Below are 22,831 nucleotides of genomic sequence, written 5' to 3' on the forward strand. Positions count from 1 at the left end.
GTGGAAGAAGACTGAGAAAAAAATCTAACATCTATTCCTGATTAAAAAAAGAAAAATAATCTCAGCAAATTAGAAATAGAAGGGCATTTCTTCAATCTGATAAAGAACATTTATGAAAATCCTATAGCTAACATCGTCCTTCCCAGTAAAAGCCTGAATTCTTTCTCCCTAAGATCAGAAATAAGACAAGGATGGGCACTGTCACAGTACCTGAGGACTAGAAGACCCAGCCAGCACAATAAGGCAAGACATAAATAAATGGAACCCAAACTGAAAGAGGACGTGAACTCTCTTGACTCACAGACAACATGATAATCTACAATTTGATGGAATCTACAAAAAGCTACCAGAACTCAGAAGGGAGTTTAGCAAGGTTACAGTACATAAGATTAAAAAAAATCAATTTGTATTTATATTAGTCACAAAACACAAGGAGACAAATTTCTTTAAAATATCATTTATTAAAGCACCAAAAATATTTAAAAACTTATGGATAAATTCAACCCAAAAAAAAGTGAAAGTCCTATACAGTGAAAGCTATAAAATATTGCTGAGAAAGATTAAAGAAATGTTAATGAATCAAGCAAAAAAAATACCGATACTCTTCCAATGTCCTCCAGATTCAGCCTAAGCCCAACCCAAATCCCAGGGACTATGTTTTGTCGAAACTGACAAGCATATTCCAAAATTCATACAGAATTGGAAAAACAGGGGCACATGGGTGGCTCAGTCAGTTAAGCATCCAACTCTTAATCTCAGGTCACGGCTTGATCTCACAGTTGTGAGTTCAAGTCCTGCATTAGGTTCTATACCCAGTGTGAAAACAAAACAAAGAAAACAAAACAAAAGAAAGAGAAAAAAAACCTTAAAGAGCCAAAACAACTTTAAAAGGAATCAAGTTTAAAAACCAGCACTACCTGATGTTAAGACTAGCGGAAGGTCACGACAGTTTGGAACTGTTACAAAGAAGAACAAACAGGTCAATGGAAGAGACCAGACAGTCCAGAAACAGACCTACACATGGGACAACCGACTTCTGACGCAAGTGCAAAGGATACCCACAGGACAAAAGTAAACATCAATCCATACCTTCCACCACATAAAAATTAACTCCAAATGGATGATAAATATAAGTGTGATACCTGAATTTATAAAACTGCTATAAGAAAACGTAAGAGAAAATCCGACTGTGAGTTAAGGAAAGATTCCTTAGATACAACACCAAGAACACATTTAAAAAAACAAACTAACAAATTTGCCTACAATAGCATTATGAACCTTCATTTTCCCAAAAAAAAAAGGGGGGGGATGCTGTTAAGAGTATAATGGATGGGACGCCTGGGTGGCTCAGTTGGTTAAGTGTCTGCCTTCGGCTCGGGTCATGATCCTGGCGTCCTAAGATCGAGTCCCACATCGGGCTCCTTGCTCGGCAGGGAGCCTGCTTCTCCCTCTGCCTCTGCCTGCCTCTCTGCCTCTCTGTCTGCCGGTGCTCGCTCGCCCTCTCGTTCTCTCTGACAAATAAATAAATAAAATTAAAAAAAAAAAAAAAAAAAAGAGTATAATGGATAAGGCACAGGTCAGACATCTGATAATAAACCTATATCCAGAATAGATTTTTTTTTTTTTTAACTCTCAAGGGGTTCAGTCAGTTAAATGTCTGACTCTTGGTTTTGGCTCTAGTCATGATCTCAGGGTTGTGAGATCAAACCCCACGTCGGGCTCCTTGCTGAGCAGAGTCTACTGGAGACTCTCCCTCCCTCTCCCTCCACCCCTTTGCCCCTGTGCATGGGCTGTCTCTCTCAAATAAACAAATCTTTAGGAATATAAATAATAAAAATTAAAAAATAAAAATTCCCAAAACTCAGGAACAAATAAAAAAATAAGTTTTTTTAAAAAAATGGACAAAGGTTGGAAGGGGAACTTCATCAGACAAGACATATGGTTAGCAAACAAGCCCATGAAAAGCTTTCAACAACACTAGCCATTAAAGAAACACAAATGTATTGGTGCCTGTGTGGCCCAGGGATAAGCAGCCAACTCTTGATGTGGACTCAGGTCATGATCTCGGAGTCCTGGAATCAAGCCCCTTGTGGGGCTCCTCGCTGAGCAGGAAACATCTTCTTTCTCTCTCCTTCTACCCTGCCCCTCCCCGCCCCCACTGCTTACTATCTATCATATGAGTGTACATGTTTGCTCGCTCTCAGATAAATCAACCTTGGGGCACCTGGGTGGCTCAGTCAGTTAAGGGTCTGCCTTCAGCTCAGGTCATGATCCCAGGGTTCTGGGATGGAGCCCCACGTCAGGCTCCCCTCTGAGCGGGGAGTCTGCCCCCCCCAACCACGGCTCATGCACGTGCACAGTCTCAAATAAATAAAATCTTTAAAACAATTTTTTTTATCTTAAAAATTAAATTCCAGGGTACACTAATTACAATGGCTAAAAATTAAAAAGACCATCCCAAGTGTTGGGATAGTGTGGAAGCAAGGGAAGTCTCTTACATTACTGGTGAAGGTTGAAGACAGTACAACTACTTTGGAAAACAAGTTTCACAATGTTAAACATTTACCTACCAGGTGAGGCAGCCATCCCACTCCCAGGTATGTACCTGAGGGAACTGAGAGAACACATCCGCCACAGACTTGCACTTACACTTACAGCAGCGTTATTTGTACCAGATAACAGAACAGAGACCTCTGAAAGTCCCTTAGCCCGTGAGGGAGAAACCCACCTCCAGCATACCCCCACCACGGAGTACTGCTTCCACAGCTCAGCAGTGTAAGTGACCAAGCTGCTGACACCCGCCACATCCATCACGCAGAGTAAGGAAGAAAAAACATACATACTGTAGGATTCCATTTACATGAAATTCTAGAAAATGCACATTCATCTCTAGCGGCAGAAAGCAGCCCAGCAGCAGCAGAAGGGAAGTGTGTATGACTTGCAGGGCACAAGGAAACGTGTGAGTGGTGGAAAGGTCCACATCCTGCTTACAGCAATAGTCCCACAGGTGTACACGCTTGTTCACACATCTGAAACTGTACGCTCTAAATATGTGCATTTTGTTGTATGTTGATTTCACACACCTGAAACTGTACGCTCTAAATATGTGCATTTTGTCGTATGTTGATTTCACCTCCATAAGACCGTGCAAGGGGGAAGGAAAGGAAAGAACATGAGCAGGATCAGGGATAGAAAGGGAGGAGAGCACTCAAGTCAGCTAATTATCAATGCCTTTCATACAATCCAACGATCTTCTATAACCAGAAGTTACTCAGAATAGCATTTCCCTCACTAGAATTTCTCCAGGCTCAAAAGATACTTGAAGTAAGGGTTTCGTGCTTTTAAATTCTGAAAATGTACATACTGAAGGACATGTTTTTAAGTGATTCTAGGTTGCAGTGTTGGTAAGATAAATGGAAGGGGCAGACGCTGGTGCCAGTTACAGGCTAGAAGATATGTTTATGGTCAAGATCTTTGTTTTCCTGTCCACAAAGTCTGACCAGGAGTTTAGAAACCTGTGCAGTTAGGTGTCGTAGTAATTTCTCTATGTCAAATCCAAGTTGTACTTTGGACTTTTTAACTTGAGTTCAGTTCCATTGCAGAAAGAAGTGTAAAGGGCTGGACACAATGGCAAAAAAACCAGCTTCCAGACTCGGTATTAAGTATGATTCAATCACTGCTCTGAGGAAAGCTATGAAACCTGCATTGGCTCGATTATCACCCAATGGAAAGACTAATCCCGAGAGGAGCAGCCAGAAGAAGAAAACAAACATCCCACAAGTCCTTGAGTGACAGCTGACTGAACCAAACCACAAACTGATGTCTTACGGGCATACAAATTACAAAGTGAAATGTTCTGGAAGGTTCCTCACAGTGACAGGCATTAAAGGCCATTTGTCCTCCTCACAGCGGTGGTTAAGAATTCCAGACTGCATACGCTCACTTCTGCTCTTTCCTTTCATAAACCCAGAATCGTAGGTTTATTATTAGAACTGAAGGTCAGGTCACCAAAAAGATCTTTTGAAGTGATCAACCTCAAAAGAAAAATGTTTCTCTAGACCCTTATTAAATTTGTTTAGTATTTTTAACCTTTGTAACCACAGGAAACACACTCTGCCTGTGCATTCTTCTTTAAAGGTACACTTTTAGCTTCTAAACTCTTTTTTTTTTTTTTTTTTTTTTTTTTAATTCAGAAAGGACATATTACTCTTGGGGCACGGGTGTGGGGGGTTCATGTTCAGCCTATCTGAGCATTTTGTGACTTTATACAACTTAACTGTATAGTTCCACAGCCTTCATCTGATCACACTCAAGAACTGTAGCAATGTTAAAAAGTAGATTTTTTTTTTTTTTAATGAAGCTGAAAGTTTCTCATCCCCAGACCACTTGTTCTGTAACAGAAAGAACGGTGAGACTTTTGTCCCTGAAGTCCCATCTCCGCCACTTACTGGCTGTGTGATTCCCATCGAACCTCTGCCTCCTCTCTGGAGAAGGGGGATGAGGCCCCCGAATGTCCTGAGGCTGTTACAAACAGAACTTGTAAGACGACTACGGAACACCCAACAGATGTTTTTGCTTACGGTGGCCTATCTCAACTCCCTTCGACCTCCCTGAGTCAGTTACACTGCGCTTTGCCCAGCTTCTCATAAGGAACGATGAGGAGATGCGACTCCAAGCTTGCTGCGTTGTTTCCAACACTTTGCATTCTGCAGATCACTTACTCTGCCTTCTTTTCATGAAATCAGACTTCTACACTGTGTGGGCTAGGGCCATACGTCTAAATGTTGCTTAAAGGGATGATGAAACAATGCCCCTGAGAAACAGGCTGCGCATCCACACTCTATGGAGGGAAACCCCCGCGAGAGGCAGGGACTACAACGCTGGAAAAGCTGGCTGAAACTCTAGAAGAGCGGAAAGTCTAGTCCAGGCCCTAAGCCACTACAGCTCTGCATAAGATCCGAAGAGTGAAACAGCCAGAGGATTGAGTGATTATAAAGACTAAACTCATGGTTTGGGGGAAGAAGGGAGGAGGAGATGGCAAGATCTCTGTGCAACACGAAGAAAGTTCCAGATGTGTGATGTTACAAACAGCACGGAATTAGGGACTATGAGGTCCAGGGTTCCCTCAATACATGACTGTCTACTGTCCCAGCTCACTACAGGTACTGCAGTGTTGAGGTTCACAAATCAGGTGTACCTGGTCACAGACACAGATATTCGAGTCATAAAAGTATAAGGACAGAGTAGGAAGAAACTATAGGAGTCTAGAATTAACATTAATTAATTAGTGACTCAGCAAAGCAATGGATGCCTCTACCTACTAGAGTCACCCATTAAGAATACAGAAAAACAAATTAATAAAAACATAGGGACTGAGCAGTAAATTCGTTGACTAATCTCAAACGTCATCTCCAATGACAATACTTCATAGATTTCTAGTCAGTGTGACAGCCAGTCCTATCTTACAACACAGTATTTTTTAAGTCAGTAACTACAACAAAACCCCCAAAGCTACATACATACACACCTGGTGATCCAGTCCCAAAAAGAAGGGAGAAGGGCTCTCACCAGCTCGCGAGGACCCCACCAGCACAATCCTACCATTTTCACAATGAGAATGGTATTTTATAAAGAGCATTAAAAGTGCTTCAGGGTTCATTTAGCTGAAATCCTTCTGACCTAACTATCCCAAGTGTACCAGGACTGTCCTGACACCATAAAGTGTCTGATTCAGGCCCAGCACCAGCTCCGCCCGCTGCCCTAACTCGCTTCCCTGCTTCAGGCAGTGGGACGACTGGAAGAGAGGACGTGGGTTTGACAGCTGGAGGCAGAAGGGACAAGCTATGTCAGGACACAGAATAACCAGAGGCCAAAAAGAAGACATGACCCCAAGACCACGCAGTTTCTTTCTTTCTTTCTTTCTTTTTTTAAATATTATTTACTTACTTATTTGAGAGAGATAGCAAGAGAGGGGGCAGGAGCAGGGAAGAGAGGGAGAAGCAGACTCCCGGCTGAGCAGGGAGCCCCAAGTGGGGCTTGATCCCAGGACCCTGAGCTCACGACCTGAGCCAAAGGCAAACATTTAACCAACTGAACCACCCAGGTGCCCCGACCACACAGTTTCTACAGCAAAATCTGGATAAGAAGATTGGCTAAGAGAATGTCTACTATACTTGTGAATTTCCTCATGGGCTGTACTGAGGGAGAGTAAATGCTTACATTAAATGCAGATACAGCTGATGGCAGAAATAAATAAGTTTTTAAAAGGGTGGTGGGGGCAACACTGAGGGAGTTCAGAGCTGAGAGAGCAAGGCCAACCTATGGCAAAGGGTTAACATCCAGAAGTCAGCTCATTTGTCAGGTTCTTAAAGAACAGAAACTATGGGGCGCCTGGGTTGCTCAGTGGGTTAAGCCTCTGCCTTTGGCTATGGTCATGATCTCAGGGTCCTGAGATGGAGCCCCACATCGGGCTCTCTGCTTGGCGGGGAGCCTGCTTCCCTCTCTCTCTCTGCCTGCCTCTCTGCCTACTTGTGATCTCTCTGTCAAAATAAAAAATTAGTTTATTAAAAAAAAAAAAAGAACAGAAACTATAAGAAAGGAACAGCCATAAATATGTGTTTAAAAAGTACGAGATCCACCCCTTAACTAAGGAACAATGAATGCTAGAAATGAACATGTATATTTTCATGAATTATACGCTAAATTACTGAGGAATCAGCTTATTGCTGATGTATGGCAATTAACTGGAGATCAGAATCTAAGCCTGCCATCCTCTTACTTATTCCAATTAGATATTTATTCATCAGCTAAACCCCCCAAATTATTTATTCCTACCTCTCTGAAGAGTGCACCATAAAACTGAACAATGTACGGGCAATCACTACTCCGCATTACTACATCCAAATCCATAAGAAGTTGTTTTTGTTCTTTTTCATCCACTGTTGACCGAATTCTCTGGAAAAGAATGACAAAAGATGTCACAAAAACATAAAACAACTTTAGAAACCTGAGAAAAACCACTACCACCACAAGACTGAAAAGTTCTAAGCAAACATCATAAATACTAACCAGACATAAAAATTATCATCTTCCTTAGACTTTACAAGAACAATTTTTATAACAGAAAAACAAAATAGCACTTGGGATTTTTTTTTTTTTTTAAACAAAATAGCACTTGGGAATTCTTTAAAGGACACAGGGCTTTTTAACCACAAGCATCCAGGGATGACGTTGGTAGTTATGTAACAAAGTTTGTAGGCAGTGAAAACTAACCCTCACATGCAAATACAAAGAAAAGCATTAGGAGCTGTACTTAAACAGTTTTCATTTGCATAATGAGCTTCACAGATACCTTGATTGTATGGCGTCTAGGTATTCAAAGCAAGAAAGGGCCTTCTCACTCCCTGGCAGCCTTACCCCCTAGCATCCTCATTCGTTAGAGATGCAAAACGATCCAGAACAGGTCACCATGGGGTCAGTGTAGGTGCAGCACACAGACGACATTCCCAGCCTCCCAGATCCTACGCTGGAATTCTCCCCTCCACCACACTGTCTACAGGTTAAGAACAAAATGTTCTACCTGACTCCCTACCCACTGGGTCAGAAAGGAGCACAGTAGGAACATATAAAAGAAAACCTACAAATGAGGAGACAGAAGGCTGTCTGTCTGTCTGTTCCTACACCGATGAGGCCCTCTTCTCTGTACACGGTAGACCTGGGCCATATCCCTAACCCACCTACACAACTTCTCAGCACACTTCTAAAAGACTGCCTCCAAAACCAGTACCCCCACCGCCCACTGCCCACCCGGGAACAGCAGGGTACACGGAGACGTTCAGAGGGACAGTTCCCGCTGCACGAGAGAGCGATAGGAAGAATCAAGTTCAGAAAACGTAAAACATGAATAACGAAGTTATAGTTTCACATGAAGGCATGCAGACAACTTTTTTCTCATAAAAAAAGTTCACAATGTCACACCGCACCACTGTGTACGACATATAGTACATACTTACAAGGCAAGTTAGTATATCAAAAAATACATAAGGTGGCATTTTGTCTTCCAAAGACTTCAAGGTATCTGTCCTCAATGTTCTTGAAAGGGATGAAGGCAGTCAATTAAATTCTTGAGCCCATTTTACAGAAGAGAAGCCAGAGGCACAGAGAGATACAAAAGATGTATTCCATGTAACATGACAATAAGCAGTTGCAGAAGGAACAGAAGCAGGTTCTTTCATCTTCCTCTCTCCCCACTAAATGAGGAATTCCATATATTCCAAACACAAACACATTTAATTTTGCTATTTAAAATTTATAAAGTGCTAGCTATAGTACTTCATATCAAATAAAATTTACTAACTAGCATCCTCTTGTATACACTGATTTAAGACTTTAACACTGAATATCACTACCCAGACAAACAAGAAATAATAAATAAATAAATAAGAAGAACAAAAAATAATGACAAAGTAAGACTAATACTTTTAAAATTAAGAAAAATTGCCTTCTTTGTCTCATTTCTATATTTTCAGAGCTAGGAGATTAGTTATCTTTCTTTTAAATCAACATCAGGATAACGTCTGCTCAAAAAGTATATTTTTTGAAAGTCAAAATAGCCCAGAGATGTAATTTGTTATTAGTTCAAAACCATGACATCAATAATTTTGGTAAACATCTTAATTACATGTATTCCTGTTTTTAAAACAATAACACTGAAAGGATAGCTGTGAAAATACTAGTTTGGGAAGGCAATTTTTTAATAAAAACTTAACAATCTCATATACCTACATTTAAAAGACAGAGAGCTGGTAACTACAGAGAAATGGGGAAGAAAAAGGCAATGATCCTCTGAGGAAGATTTCCACCAACCAAAGAATTCTCACTATTAAAAGGTTTAAAACTTTTTTTTTTCTATTTTCACTTGTACAGATAGAGGGTATGTATAAATATACTAACACTCACATGCCACAGGGCACTAGTATAAAAGATATCCTCTTTCCTAATTTGTTTCCCCAAACTGGTTATATGGTTTTCTAAACTTCCGCTTGTACAAATGCTCATATTTCAACTACTGGAAAGCATATTAAAGCCAAAACCTCAATTGTTACCATCAGTAACTGACTCTTAAGGACAATTTCTACGTACTGCAGGAGCTCCAGAAAGGGCACGTGCTACTACATGGACTGGAGGCCCGACTGAAGTCCCAGCATCGGACTGGCATCTACTTCTCAGTCCTGGGCCAGATTAGCATGAACAGGAATGTACAGGGTTCCTGGCACAGCTCAAACCTTTGAGCTCGTCAACACAGCAGTAAAATCTGTTCAGCTGTAAACTATTCTTTAATGCCACTAGTAGTACAAAACAGAGCACGGGGCTGCTGGATGGTCTACCAGGAAACGGATTCCACTCTTGGATACCGGTCAAGAGATCATCATCTCTTCGTGCTCTCTGAACATCTGGTCCAAGGGACAGGCGGTGGGTAGAAGAAGTGCTGGTGGTACGGAGTCAGAATCATTTGGGGACGAGAAAGCAGAGCTAACTCTCCATTATACAGAAGTTTTAGGGTTATACTGCAACATGTATTCTATGTGAGTACTTAATGAAACAAACTGACTCAAAAGGCCTTAAAGGACTCAAAAAGGGGATTAGCCACAAGCACACAGCTACAATAGTGGTTGCTTCAAATTTGTTATTTTAACTCAATTAAGTCAATAAATGTTCAAGTTGGAGAATACATAATCATCAATGACTCAAATGAGAGAATTCTTAATAGTAAGACTCACGACTAGAAACGCTTCTCTAATGGAACAAAACGACGCACGTGGGTAAGATTTCTACCACTGGAAATAAGGAGAGCCAGGACTCTCTAATATTAAGAATAATCCCCCAAGTTGGAACACATGAAAAAGACACACTTCCCTTCCCTTTCTGACACTGTCCTTGGACCCTTCCCTTTCTGACACTGTCCTTGGAACTCCCCTCTCCTTGCCAGATGAGATGCTACCTGACTCAGACTCGTATCATAAAGCCAATTAGATCTTCAAATTAAAGAGGGAAAAAGAACTTTCCTTAAGAGGGATGAGAATGGAAAATGGAAGCACAAAGGTGACACGAATTATATCTAAAAAATCTCTCACAACTAGAATGTTCAGAAAGCAATGTATTGGTAAATGTCTTGAATCACAGGAACCTTTTATTTATATCATAAATTTAAAAGTTAAATAAGACTAATTGAGTTTGGAAAACCATTTTTTTTTCCTCATAAGGAATGGGGTTGGAAAGCACACATAAGACCACAAAATATTTAAGAAAATCATCTCAAGAACCATCAATTTTTTTAAAAGCTTCATTTTTAACCAAATATCAGAACCTATTAAATTCACTAATTTTTTCACCGTGGAACTACTGAGCTCTTTTACTTGTCACTCCTTCATTAATCTAACTCCAACTTACATGCTCTCAGGACAAATTATACTTTTTGAAAATCAATCCACATTGCTTTTCCAGTAATAAAGTATTTTCAAATTAGCACAAGATTTACTTTATTTGGAACAAAATATAAAGAAAATACCTAAAATCAAAACAAGAATTACCACCCTATATTAGAAGCTGTTTTCCATAGTGAAGAAATCAATATACTTGAAGCTAAAAAAAAAAGTTGTTTTTAAAATTGTTGTCCAAATTTGTGTTCAAGGTTGTTTCATATTCCAAATAAGCAGCAGGAAAACACCAGCAAAAACAGCATGTAGCTACAGATCAGCAACATCACAATGATTCCAATGAAGTCCTCCAGAGACACAGAAAAAGGATAAACTGAATACTCAATTCTCTGTTTTCACGACTGTTAGAGTTACACATGGCTCTTATCCATGTGTAAAAATTGAAATTAAAAGCCTAAGAGGGGCTGGGTAGTTCCATGTGTTGAGCATCCGACTCTTGGTTTCAGCTCCAGTCATGATCTCGGAGTCATGAGATAGAGCCCTGTGTCGGGCTTCACACTGGGTGTGGAACCTGCCTAAGATTCCTTCTCCCTTACCCTCTGCCACTCCCACCTCCCATTTGCTATTTCTCTTTCAAAAAGAAAGAAAGAAAGAAAGAAAGAAAGAAAGAAAGAAAGAAAGAAAGAAAGAAAGAAAGAAAGAAAGAGAAATTAAAAAGTCTTGAAAGTTTAAAAAATGTAGAAGTCCACAGAGCTTCCCTTCTCTAGAATAGCCAACCCAACTCATGCCATTGGCTGGAGCCATAAACTCCGATGCTCGAATTCCATACTGATTAAGCTGTAGTGACAGGAAGTTAACAGGTTCCATGGGTAACCTAAAAAATTTAAGTTAGAAATTGTCCTCTTGCCCTGTCCTACCTTGTGCACAAAACACAACAACATCCACTCTGAGAATGGTCCAAATCACGCAGACGGATTTACTAAGAAGTGGCTAAAAGGTTGCTTTCCTTCTCTCTGCACAATGTGGCATCTGGAAGTCATTGGTAAATTTAAATGCTGGCAGCTTATACTTGGCCTTCATTTGGAATGCCTCAATGTTTAACAATTTAAATTGAAAGCATAAATACCCCTTCACTGATAATGAGCCATATTTAAATGTGGCGTAGTTCTCGGTAGCCACTGAATATACTGGGACCTTCACACTTAGATGAGGCTTGCACATTATCTCTAAACCCTGCCAACCTGCCCATCAGGAATGAATGGCTGGGGATAAAGCTAACATAAGTAGGAAGAACTTTCCAGTAGATTAAGACCCACTGTTCTAGTGGAAAGGGATTATGGGAACTATTAAAACTACATTCACTGAAGGACTAGGATGGGAAGAGCAGCAGACACTATCAAAGAAACCATTTACTGTTTGTTTCTCTTCCTTTCCTAAATGGATTTTCAGGGGTCAGAAGAAACAGAGAGAACCGATAAAAGGAAAGAGTGTCACGATGACCCAATTGCTATTATGGGATAAGGCCAGGACGGCCCAACTGTGGCAAAGAGAAAAGGAAGAAAGGCTCACAACACAATGGCTAAGGGACAAGCTGTAGAGGAAGCAAAAGAAGATAGGCCCAGGGAGGCAGGTCCTCAGAAGCAAGGAGCATTTTGCTTAGGTGCTAACTCAATACCCAGCTGCTAGTCTTACCACTCCTGCTGACTCCAAGTTCACCCTCACATCTCCGTGTCAGAGTTCCCAAAGATTTCTTAGTTGCTAGAGAGGCCAGGGATATACCAAAGCACTAGGGCTTGCCTTGAAATGACCCAGTCTGTCTCTGCCCGGGCCCTGGCGTGAGAACTTCTGACCCTCCCCGGTAACCCAGAGCTCTTCTTCCTATCAACTCAAGCTCTAAGAAAAGGTCAGACAGATGGCCAGCTCTATCTCTTGGACAATGTGGGTGTGGGGAAGGCCCTCTGGGTTATGTGATCTCATTCCTGCTCAGAGAAGGGGGAAAGAGCTCCTCATATGCTCGAAAGACTCTGATGAAAGAGACTGATGACAAGTCATAGAAGCTCTTGGTTAAAAACAGCAGCGCCACAATGTGTGTGACAGATGTCAGATCCCAGGATCGGATCATTCCAGGCAAGAAAGATGCAAGTCATCTGCAAACAGACAGGAAGTCAGAGGAAGAACTAAGGAAGAACCGAGGTGTCCAGGAACAAACTTGAGAGAGGCAGACTTGAAAACAGCAACATAGTCAAAGAAACTTGAAAAAATATCTACTAATTTGAACTGATATTCTTGTTTTGTTTTTGTTTTGAAATGGAGAAAGTATGTCGGGGGATGAGATGTGGGGGAACAGAAGGAATTAAAGTGAAAGGGCATGCCTGCTAGTCCCAGCAGACGAGGTCTCTAAATTCTCACCAGTTCATGTCAGGTTTGTGTGGGGCTCAGAGGAGGGTCCAGAGTGCAGCATAGCAAGGTCGTGAGAGCGCAGTCGGAGTCACCACTCCACAGGCTCGCCATGCATGGTCAGCTTCAGCTACTCAGGGTACCTTACGAACAAGGTCCAAGTACCCAAAGTGAAAAGAGAAGTGGGTTCGCCGATGAGAATTCAGACTTGGATACAACGAGGTCCAGCAAGGTGATGGGTTCGATCACCTTACCAGAAATCAGTGCGTGGCTTTAAAGACTATCTAGGCATTGATTAAGACAATTTGACATCCGATAAAATGATGCCAGCTATTAGGATTTTGACCCTCAGCATGGCAAGGTGTCCTTTTCAACTTGCCACCCACCCAAACTGGAGCACGGAAGGTATATCCTCTTCAGCAGAGCGGTGTGGGGTCTGCAATCACTGGCATGTAGCTAAAACTCACGTCCACGACTGGGGCTCATCCCTAAGTGTAAGCATCCATCGTCATCAAAGGTTACCGAAACATCAGGATTCTGTGCTTCAAGTAATTGCCAAACGTCTTGCCAGAGTGGTATGACAGCTAGAACCACCATTCCCAGGACAAGAATAAAACCTAAAGCTCCCTGGGTTCTACCAAGTGGACGTTGATAAATATCACCCATGCAGAAATCCTAGAACGGGTTCATGGGCAAACAGATCGCATGGGGTCTTAGGTGGAAAGCCTCTCCATAGCAACCATTTCATTTAAGATCAAATGATGAGGGGGCACCTGGGTGGCTCATTGGTTTAGTGTCCAACTCTTGATTTCACCTCAGGTCACAGTCTCAGGGTCATGGGATCAAGCCCCGCATCAGGCTCCAAGCTCAGTGGGCAGTCTGAGAGTCTCGCTTTCCCTCTCCCTCTGTCCCTCCCTCCTCTAAAACAAATAAATCTCTTAAAAAACCAAGTCAAAAGATGAAAAGAACAAGGATTATCTTAATTGAAACAGTTGTGACAATGACATTTTGAAAATGTGTCCTGTTCCTGTTATCTACAAACCCAACCCTGCCAAGCCAGGAAAGCACTCTGTTCCTTAAGCATCCCTTGCTAAAGAACACTCCTAAGGTTGGTGTCTGTGAATAAAATATGAAGGGAAGCCCACTGCCAGTGAGTAGGTGACTTCAGGCCAACCTAAATCAGTGATATGGGGGACAGGAGAGCAAGGATCTCGCATCAGATCCCCAAGTGCCCCAGTGGATCCTTACGAAAACGTTGCTTTCCCAGCAGAAATGTCCAGAAGTCAGTTCTAATGCAAAGGTGGAAAACCCCAGAAGCCACTGCAGCATATCCGTGTGCTGTGACCCCCCTTCCTGGGGCTGCAGAAAACCTCGGGCATTCTTGTGCTCCTAAGTTCAAAACAGAGATGCCATAGCCCCTGCTACAGAGGTTCATGGCTCAGCCGCTAGAGTCTTCTAATGAGATCGCGTTCAGAAATGCCCACTCTCTCTGCCTCAAATGCCCTCACTAACGAGATCAAAACAGAGAGCAGCATTAGCTAAAACAGTTTAAAAAGCCAAGTATTAGGAATGCTGACTGTAGATGCAAAATTGGCTTTCCTCTCTAAGACTAACCAATATAAGTGTCTGCTAAATCAATTGTTTTAAATTATGAAAACGTGTTTCTACTAAAGTAGGAAGAAAGAATACTAATGTTTAATTGCAAAATCACCCCAGGTCTTTAGAATCAATTTAATGAACTCTCAATTGTATCTTAATCAAATTAATTAATTAACAATAATACCCCCTATTCTCCTCACTGCGGATACTGAGACCTAATTAATGCCTAGTTCTACACAGGCTCTGTTACCCATCCCCCAAGAAATGGGGAGATCAGTTCCCAAAATATATGGGGTATTTATCATATCACGGGCAGAACCGCCTGAGGCAAAGCTAATGGGACAAGTTACATGTGTCTTGATTAAAGATGGTATCATCGGCGTGCCTGGGTGGCTCAGTGGGTTAAGCCTCTGCCTTCGGCTCAGGTCATGATCTCAGAGTCCTTGGATCGAGCCCTGAGTCGGGCTCTCTGCTCGGCGGGGAGCCTGCTTCCCCCAACAACTCTCTGCCTGCCTCTTTGCCTACTTGTGATCTCTCTCTGTCAAATAAATAAATAAAATCTTAAAAAAAAAAAAAAAAAGACGGTATCATCTTCTTCCTCTTTACTAATTATAGCATCTACCTACAAAGGGTACATTCTCAGCACTAAGATTTTGCAAGGCCTAAAAATCATATACGACAGATCATTACTTTGGTACCCATGACACTAAAGTGAGATATGAGAGAGGAAATCTGATGTTTAACCAATTTCCAAGGCATGGCCATAAGACCACAATAACAAAAAGGACAGAAGATGTGCAGAAGGCATATCGGAAAGGGGTCAGATGATCCTCCTTCACAGTGAAATGTGATAAGGTTTTTCTCCAAATTACTCACTACATAGGCTGAGCCAGAGATCCCAGAGCTTTCCTCTGAGTTCATATCCCAAGAGCTTCCAGTATGAGCAAGAGGGGGTTCCCATCTCCTATCCTGGCCAAAAAAGTACTATTTTGTCTCTATTATTTATTAGGGTCTCTCCACAATTCTGTTAACCGAAAGAAGCCATGGTGTAAAAATTCCGAGGAGCAAAAGAAACTTGTGCATACAAAGAGTTCCAAACCTGGGCGCCTGGGTGGCTCAATGGGTTGAGCCGCTGCCTTCAGCTCAGGTCCTGATCTCAGGGTCCTGGGTCTCTCTCTCTCTCTCTCTGCCTGCCTCTCTGCCTACTTGTGATCTCTGTCAAATAAATAAATAAAATCTTTAAGAAAAAAAAAAAAAAGAGTTTCAAACCTGACTACACGAGGCACCTGAGTTCAAAACCAAGGCTGATGGGAGGACAGCACCACTGTGTCCTTTGGATCTGCCCTCTCTGGGAAGGCCTCCACTTCACACTTCATCTGCAACACTGCAACATTCAAGCAACCTTAAGAAGAGCCCAAGAGCATGGCTCCACCCAGCATGGATTTCTTAATGAAGCCACATGATCCAGCCAGTCAAGTAAGAGCAGAAGGCACTGGAATCAAGCTTCAACTTAAAACCACACAGCCATGACCTCTGCACCCACAAGCGATCTGGAATACCAGCACTAGCACTGCACCGTCTAAAACTCAACGACATTGCCTAAGCACTCCATACTCTCAGAAAGGAGCTTCTCCCATTTAAGGCCACTCCTGCCAACTCTCATTCTAGTGCTTTCAGAGCAGTGGGCAAGAACAATGTTTAAAGACTAAAATGAACTTCGTCCAAGGAGGTTCACAGCTCCCACCATAATTAGTGAGTAACGGAACTTCTGGTAGAAAGGGCAAGGTGTCTGTAGCGACAGGGCAAATGAGCAAGCCGTCCTCTGCTGAACCCCGCGCTCCCGCACGTGCAGCTCTGCCCGGATCAGGGAGGCCTCCCCACTCCCCAATGAGCAGACGGAAGCCCCCACACTGCTCCGACAAGGACGGAGCAGGGGGCTGCTGATGGGGGCAGGAAGAGGGGGCTCTGGGGTCCCACCAGGCAGGAGGGTTGACCTAGGTCTCGACTCCCAAAGGATGCAGAAGGCAAGATCCAAATACCACGGGAGAGGCAGGAATGCAGGAATCAAGATCAGGTTACCAGCCTAGGATCGATCCGGGGCACTCAAATCAATGCAACAGGAGAGCTGGAAGAGTAGAGAAAACACCCTGAGGGTTGAAGGAATAAGACCAATTAGGCCCAAGAGCAAGAAAGGGAAAACACTCGAAACCCTTGAGGTCGATAACTCAGGCTGACCTAAGCACCTAACCTCAGACAGCCAAGCTGTCTCTCCGATTTAACAGAGATAACTTCTCAAGCAGAAGACTGAAAGCTCATCCGTAAATATCAACAGTGAAAAGCTCAACACAACACCTTCGCATCCCCACCGACCTGCCCGCCATCCATTCCACAGGCCTTGGCTCCGGGATCCCCACTCTAAGTACCAATCCCAGTCTTCCATCTTTAGGGGCATCAACTGCATCCCCTCAGAGTCCCTCTCATCTGCATTCTTTTCTACTCTCCCTGCCAACAAGCCCACAGACAGACACAAGCAGACCTTCAAGAGTCAACCTGGACACGGTTTATTAGGACACAGCAGGGAAGCTGGAAGTCTAGCATGGGTGCATGGTTTATGCCACAGGCAAGGTCAGGTGAAGGACATGCAGTCAGGTCCTGAAGGCTTATCGCTCCCTCTGTCCGCAGCCTGCCTCTGTCATACTGCTCCATTCCAGGACACCGGCCTGAGCTGCGGCCAGAAGCCACTCTTCCTAACGCTTTACTCCTGCATCCCGGATTTGCTCTGTCATGCCGATTCTGATCATCTGTGGACCAGACTCTGAGGGGTGTTTCTCCCAGCTCCCAATTTCTCTGACCCTAGCCCAGAAACGTAACCATCAATCCCTGGTTATTCCACTGTCATGCAAAATGGACCCTTAAATAAACGTAATTTGCAGAGGATGCTGAGCGAAGCCTGACGCTCCCAATCAGAGTGGAAGGCTATCCTTACCAAGCTTTCAGAAGATCCTAGGGCAGGAATGGCTTTGTCCTCTGCGGCCCCATGACTCAGTCATTCAAAAAGTTCGGTAAGTCAGTCATAACACTCCCACTCGCAAAAGACTTAAGACTTCTTTCCCCAGGCATGTGTAATTGAAACTGAGGGTTCAAAATTTTCCCTGTCTTAGGGCCTAATGCAGAGAACCTCACCGGCAGCTTGAAGAACTGTCCTCAGGCCAATGGTCATGAAACTGGTGTAAGTACAACTCTTACATATGCTGGGTGTTACCTTGCTGAATCTGAATTATTAGATCTTAACCAATTTTTAAGTTACGTCTTAACCGATTTTTAAGTTACTGTTTCTGGTAACTAACAAATCATCTTTTCAAGCATTTCTTCCATGTGACAAAATAAAACTGGGGAAGGGCTCCCTCAAAACTAAAAATGAGGAAGAAGAAGAAGAAGAAAAATCAGTCTAATACCACATTTCACTTTTGTTTAGATACTGCAAATAAATCTTAAGGATAATGTATTTCTAAGATAAACTTAATGTTTAATCAAGTAATCCTGCCCTATTAAAGTGCATATTAAAACACTGGTATAGAACCGCTTCAAGTGTGTCCTCCTTTTACCAACAACAATGGAAAACTCATGGGAGTGTGAACCACTACCTCTCATTCTTTTAAATCTCTATAGTCCTTATCTCAAAGCTAAACACGATGGGTGCTTAGTCATCAAACTATCTACATGGAAAATGTCAACTCAATTCCCTAACCACACGCTGCCTGTGTGTGTAGCTGCCTGTGTGTGTACTTATCAATCTGATCCGTGGGCCTACCTGATAAAGGAACAAACTCTCAGGTGTGACAGAAGGATAAGCTCTTTCAGAGACCAACAAGACACACCTTTAGAAACTGTAGGGGCGCCTGGGTGGCTCAGTCTAGGTTAAGCATCTGCCTTTGGCTCAGGTCATGATCCCAGGATCTTGAGATCAAGTCCTTCATCAGGTTCCCTGATCAGCAAGGAGTCTGGTTCTCCCTCGGCTTCTGTCCCTCCCTGTCACTTGTGCTGTCTCTCTTTTTCAAATAAATAAATCTTTAAAAATATAAAAATAGTAGACATCATCTATCAATCATCAAATTGGTATCAAACCTTAATGTGTATTAAGGAAGAAACCCTCTTCAAGTATCATACAATGTCATGGAATCCGACACTATGCCCTGCCAACATGTCAGTGGCTACGTCCTGTCACCACCCTCCCCAGGCTAAACTAACACGCTGGCTCAGGAATTCCAGCAGATCGACAAAAGAGACAGTATCAACTGGCAGATACAGACATGACCATTACCAATCTGTAGGTCCTACGACCACCTCAGAAGTACTTCTTAAGAGCTGGGATTTTAAAGGCATTCTAATAGGGTTCTCAAAATAAGGTCAGATTACAAGTAGAAGTCAGCAATTTCCTATATTTGCCCTTAAATTCCTTCGAAACTCAAGTAAGCATTACAGAGTTCAAATCAAATTAAGAAAACCTTTTCTTGGGGCGCCTGGGTGGCTCAGTGGGTTAAGCCTCTGCCTTCAGCTCAGGTCATGATCTCAGGGTCCTAGGATCGAGCCCCGCATCAGGGTCTCTGCTCAGCGGGGAGCCTGCTTCCTCTTCTCTCTCTGCCTGCCTCTCTGCCTACTTGTGATCTCTCTCTGTCAAATAAATAAATAAAATCTTTAAAAAAAACACTTTGTTCAAGTCACAATGAAGCCCGTTCCTTCTTTACCTTGAAAACCTACTAACCACGGCTCAAATCTATCCAGATAACGAAACAGATTACGATATTGATCTACATGGTAAAGCAGAGAACACAGACTGAGAAAAGCAGTACATAATTATTTACATAGTCCTTTCCCTAGTATCTGCAAGAAAGTTTAGAACTTCAGTTATATAGGCTAGCTCTCCCTTAAGACCCAGCCAAGGAACAGCAGATGTCACCTGCAGAGAGTACATAAGAGCAATGCAATCCTCATCCAAGAAAATCTAAAGAAAATGACTTTCCACTTACACTGCAGTGGCATAAAATAAAAATGGGAAAATCATTCCACACTGCAAGGAAGACACTATTTTATTTCAACAGATAATAAAAACAGAGGCCTTAGCCTGTGCTTCTATAGAGGTCCCCCAATTCTAGGTAAAATCTTGTCTCTGTTTGAGTCATGCTAAGAAAAAAGCCTATAGGTGTCAGCACATTGCAAAAGAACTATGACCAAAAAACAAGGCTAAGAGCCCATCAGGAGAATCATAAAATTTCCCCCCCGTCATTAATTTCCCTTCAGTTTCATATGACCCCCCCCAAACAGAAATGCTCAACAATGACGGAGGCAAAAAGAGAGGAACATTTTGCTCACAATAAACTTCAGCACAGATAGCATTTCACATTAATGCGATACAAATCCACTCCCAAAGTCAGTTACGAAACTGAGGCTCCTCCCCTGTCAGGTCACTGTGACAAACTCTCCCCATAGGGCGCTGACAGGAAGCTGACTAGCTCAGACTGTCAATTAGTAAACTGAGGTGTTACTGGTTCCCCTACGGATTTTAAGTTGGACAAGGGAATGGTTGTATCTCATTAGTCCTTTTTCTTTTTAAACTCCCACCCCCAACACTGTCGATGTTCCTGTAACATCTTACACACAGCAAACATCTGTTCAGTGTCTAAACAAACAGATGAAACACATTACAGTTACATGGGCCCACAGGCGTCGGATGGAAACCATCCGTTCGTAACAGGTACCCCCATCAGCCTGCCAGGTACAGTCTACGGGCTGATCTCCATTTCTGGCCATTCTTGACTTTCTTTCTTTCGTTTTAAACGAGCATATTATATGGTATGGCACTCACAGTAAGGACAGGAGGAGATAGCATTATCACAAGGTATGCATGTCGATACAACTTTCCAACCGGGGAACAGGGCAGTACTGATGGAGACGAAATAGACAAACAGGAGCCGAGCCGGTCAGGGCCGAGTAAGGTTGAGGTTAGTGGCAACAGCATGTGCGTGGTTTCCAGGAAACCTTCAGTAAGACTGCTGTTAGCCCTAGCCCCGCACCTTGCCCAACCCAGTGCACTGCCTCTTCTTCCAGCTCCCCGCCTGGCTCAGTGCAGCACTGCCCTGCTCCCAGGGGTGCAGCCGCCCGGCCTGAACTCACCTTGGCAGTGGAAGGGCCTGAAGTTTAAAACACGTTAATGCATCACGCCAAAAGTGCAGTGAACATGCACGCTTCATACACTCGCGTTTCTGGGGCAATAGCAAATGTTTCACCAACAAGACAACCATTGTACAAAACACCCTCAGAGGATTTGGAGAAACAGTCTTACAAACACCCGTGTTTACCACACAAGCAAGAACAGAACAATAGGGATAGTGCTGCACCCAGAAATCGCACCTAATGGAGGAAAGTGCCAAAAAGAATGACGGGCATCACCTACTTTAACTGCCATTATTTGCCCACTTGGTTTGTGGACCATTTTGTTGACAGAACCATAAGCTCCTCGTCCAATTTCTCCAAGGTCTTTCAAGTCCTCCGCAGTGAAATCCCAGTGCTGCTCAGGGGAGATCTTCAGTTTTCCTGACGATTCAATGCTGTGTGTTCTCAGTCTCTCTCTGTTAAAATATTGGGAAGCAATTTTTCCACATTTTAAATAGGTTTTGACGTTTTCTTATAGCTAGCACTGATGAATGCGTGGGAAAACGTTTTTCAAGCTGCTAACACCCTCTGACCTCCAGGTTTTTGGAGTTGTTTTGTTTACGTCGTCTTGGTTTTTTACACACTGAACTCAATAAGAAAGGCCTAAACTCAGGGAGTCAATAAACACAGCTTTAATGTGATTCAGAAAACCAAGTTTCCAGTTATTGAAGAAAGTAATTCTGTAGACCAGTTTTCATGTCCAAATACAAGATCTTTTCCAAACTGTGCAAAACTGCATTACCCAGTGCAAAATCCCAAGAGCTACGAACCTCATTTCCGAACAGTTCTTACCCTACCTTACCTGATGATAATAACCCCAGGCCCTCCATTCTAAGGACAGCCGCTCCTGAACTTGGCTGCATATTATAATTACCTGGTGTGCTTCTTAAAATGCAGATGCCCAGGTATCATCTCACAGCAATTAAATTAGAGTATCTGGGGGCAGGAGTAAAAAAACAGTATTTTTAAAGATCCCTAAGTGATTTTGGCAAAGTTTGGGAAATAGGACCCTACATACTGCCCTGTTCCTGCCCATACCACACTGAGGTAGGGGGTAGTCAAATGAACGGCCAGCTGCCTCCAGGAGAAAAACTGTCATGTACCCATTAACTCTGAACCCTTCAACCTAGATAGAGCGATGAGGTGAAAACCAAATGATGAGTGGACAAAAATCTCATTATGGATTTTCGTTAAATTAAAAAACCGTCTCCAAACTTCCAACCTGGAGATCAACACGTTAACTTGTAACCATGCTTTGTAAAAAAGCAAATCCAACGAAAGACATAAAAACAATCTCATTCCTCTCTCTGTGCTCCCGTCCCCCTCCCGCCCCCGCCCTGCCCCCTGACACCAATGTGTAGGAGTGAACTATATCAAAACTAGAGTGTGAAAACTGAGTATTTACGCTAAAGATACAAATGTAGTCATCCGAAGGGGCACACGTACCCGAATTTTATAGCAGCAACGTCCACAATAGCCTAACTATTAGGAAAGAACCTAGGTGTCCATCAACAGATGAATGGATGTGGTATACACACACACACACACATATATACAATAGAATACTATGCAGCCATGAAAAGAAATGAAATCTTGCCTTTTGCAATGATGTGGATGAAACTAGAGGGTATTGTGCTGAGCAAAATAAGCCAATCAGAGAAAGACAATTATCATATGATCTCCCTGATATGAAGAAGCTGAGAGGTAAAGTGGGGGGTTTGGGGGGTCGGGAAGGAAAAAATGAAACAAGATGGGATCGGGAGAGAGATAAACCATAAGAGACTCATAATCTCACAAAACAAACTGAGAGTTGCTGGGGGGGGGCGGAAGAAGGAGAGGGTGGCTGGGTTATGGACACTGGGGAGGGTATGTACTATTGCTGAGTGCTGTGAGGTGTGTAAGCCTGACCATTCACAGACCTGTACCCCTGGGGCTAATAATACATTATATCTTAATAAAAAAATAAAAAATTTAAAAATTTAAAAAAAAATCTGATCCAGGAACACAAGCAAGGAAAATTTACATGCTTGGTTATTTATTTTTCGTCTTCCAAAATTTAGATACATCTTCTCAGGTTAGCAGAACTGTTTTTTGTAGCTACTTTAAAGGCTCTCAAAATATCCAGAATTTCAAAATCATTTCCCCAGAATTGCTGTCTTTACTAGTATTAATAGTAACCACGATTCAAG

At 42.7% G+C, this 22,831-nt stretch overlaps 1 protein-coding gene across 2 annotated transcripts in view; it reads right to left on the reverse strand.

Annotated features, from left to right (window-relative positions):
- The window catches only part of MAP2K4 (mitogen-activated protein kinase kinase 4), a 128,950-nt gene that overhangs the window by 43,245 nt on the left and 62,874 nt on the right, over nucleotides 1-22,831 (reverse strand). For both annotated transcript variants that reach the window (XM_059147475.1, XM_059147476.1), the window contains 2 exons: nucleotides 20,884-21,058; nucleotides 6,835-6,954 (listed from right to left, as the gene is read on the reverse strand). In XM_059147475.1, coding sequence (XP_059003458.1) covers nucleotides 6,835-6,954; nucleotides 20,884-21,058 — 295 coding nt within the window. The remainder of the gene's footprint in view (nucleotides 1-6,834; nucleotides 6,955-20,883; nucleotides 21,059-22,831) is intronic.

This window comes from Mustela lutreola, chromosome 15 (assembly GCF_030435805.1).
Source record: "Mustela lutreola isolate mMusLut2 chromosome 15, mMusLut2.pri, whole genome shotgun sequence".
NCBI lineage: Eukaryota > Metazoa > Chordata > Mammalia > Carnivora > Mustelidae > Mustela > Mustela lutreola.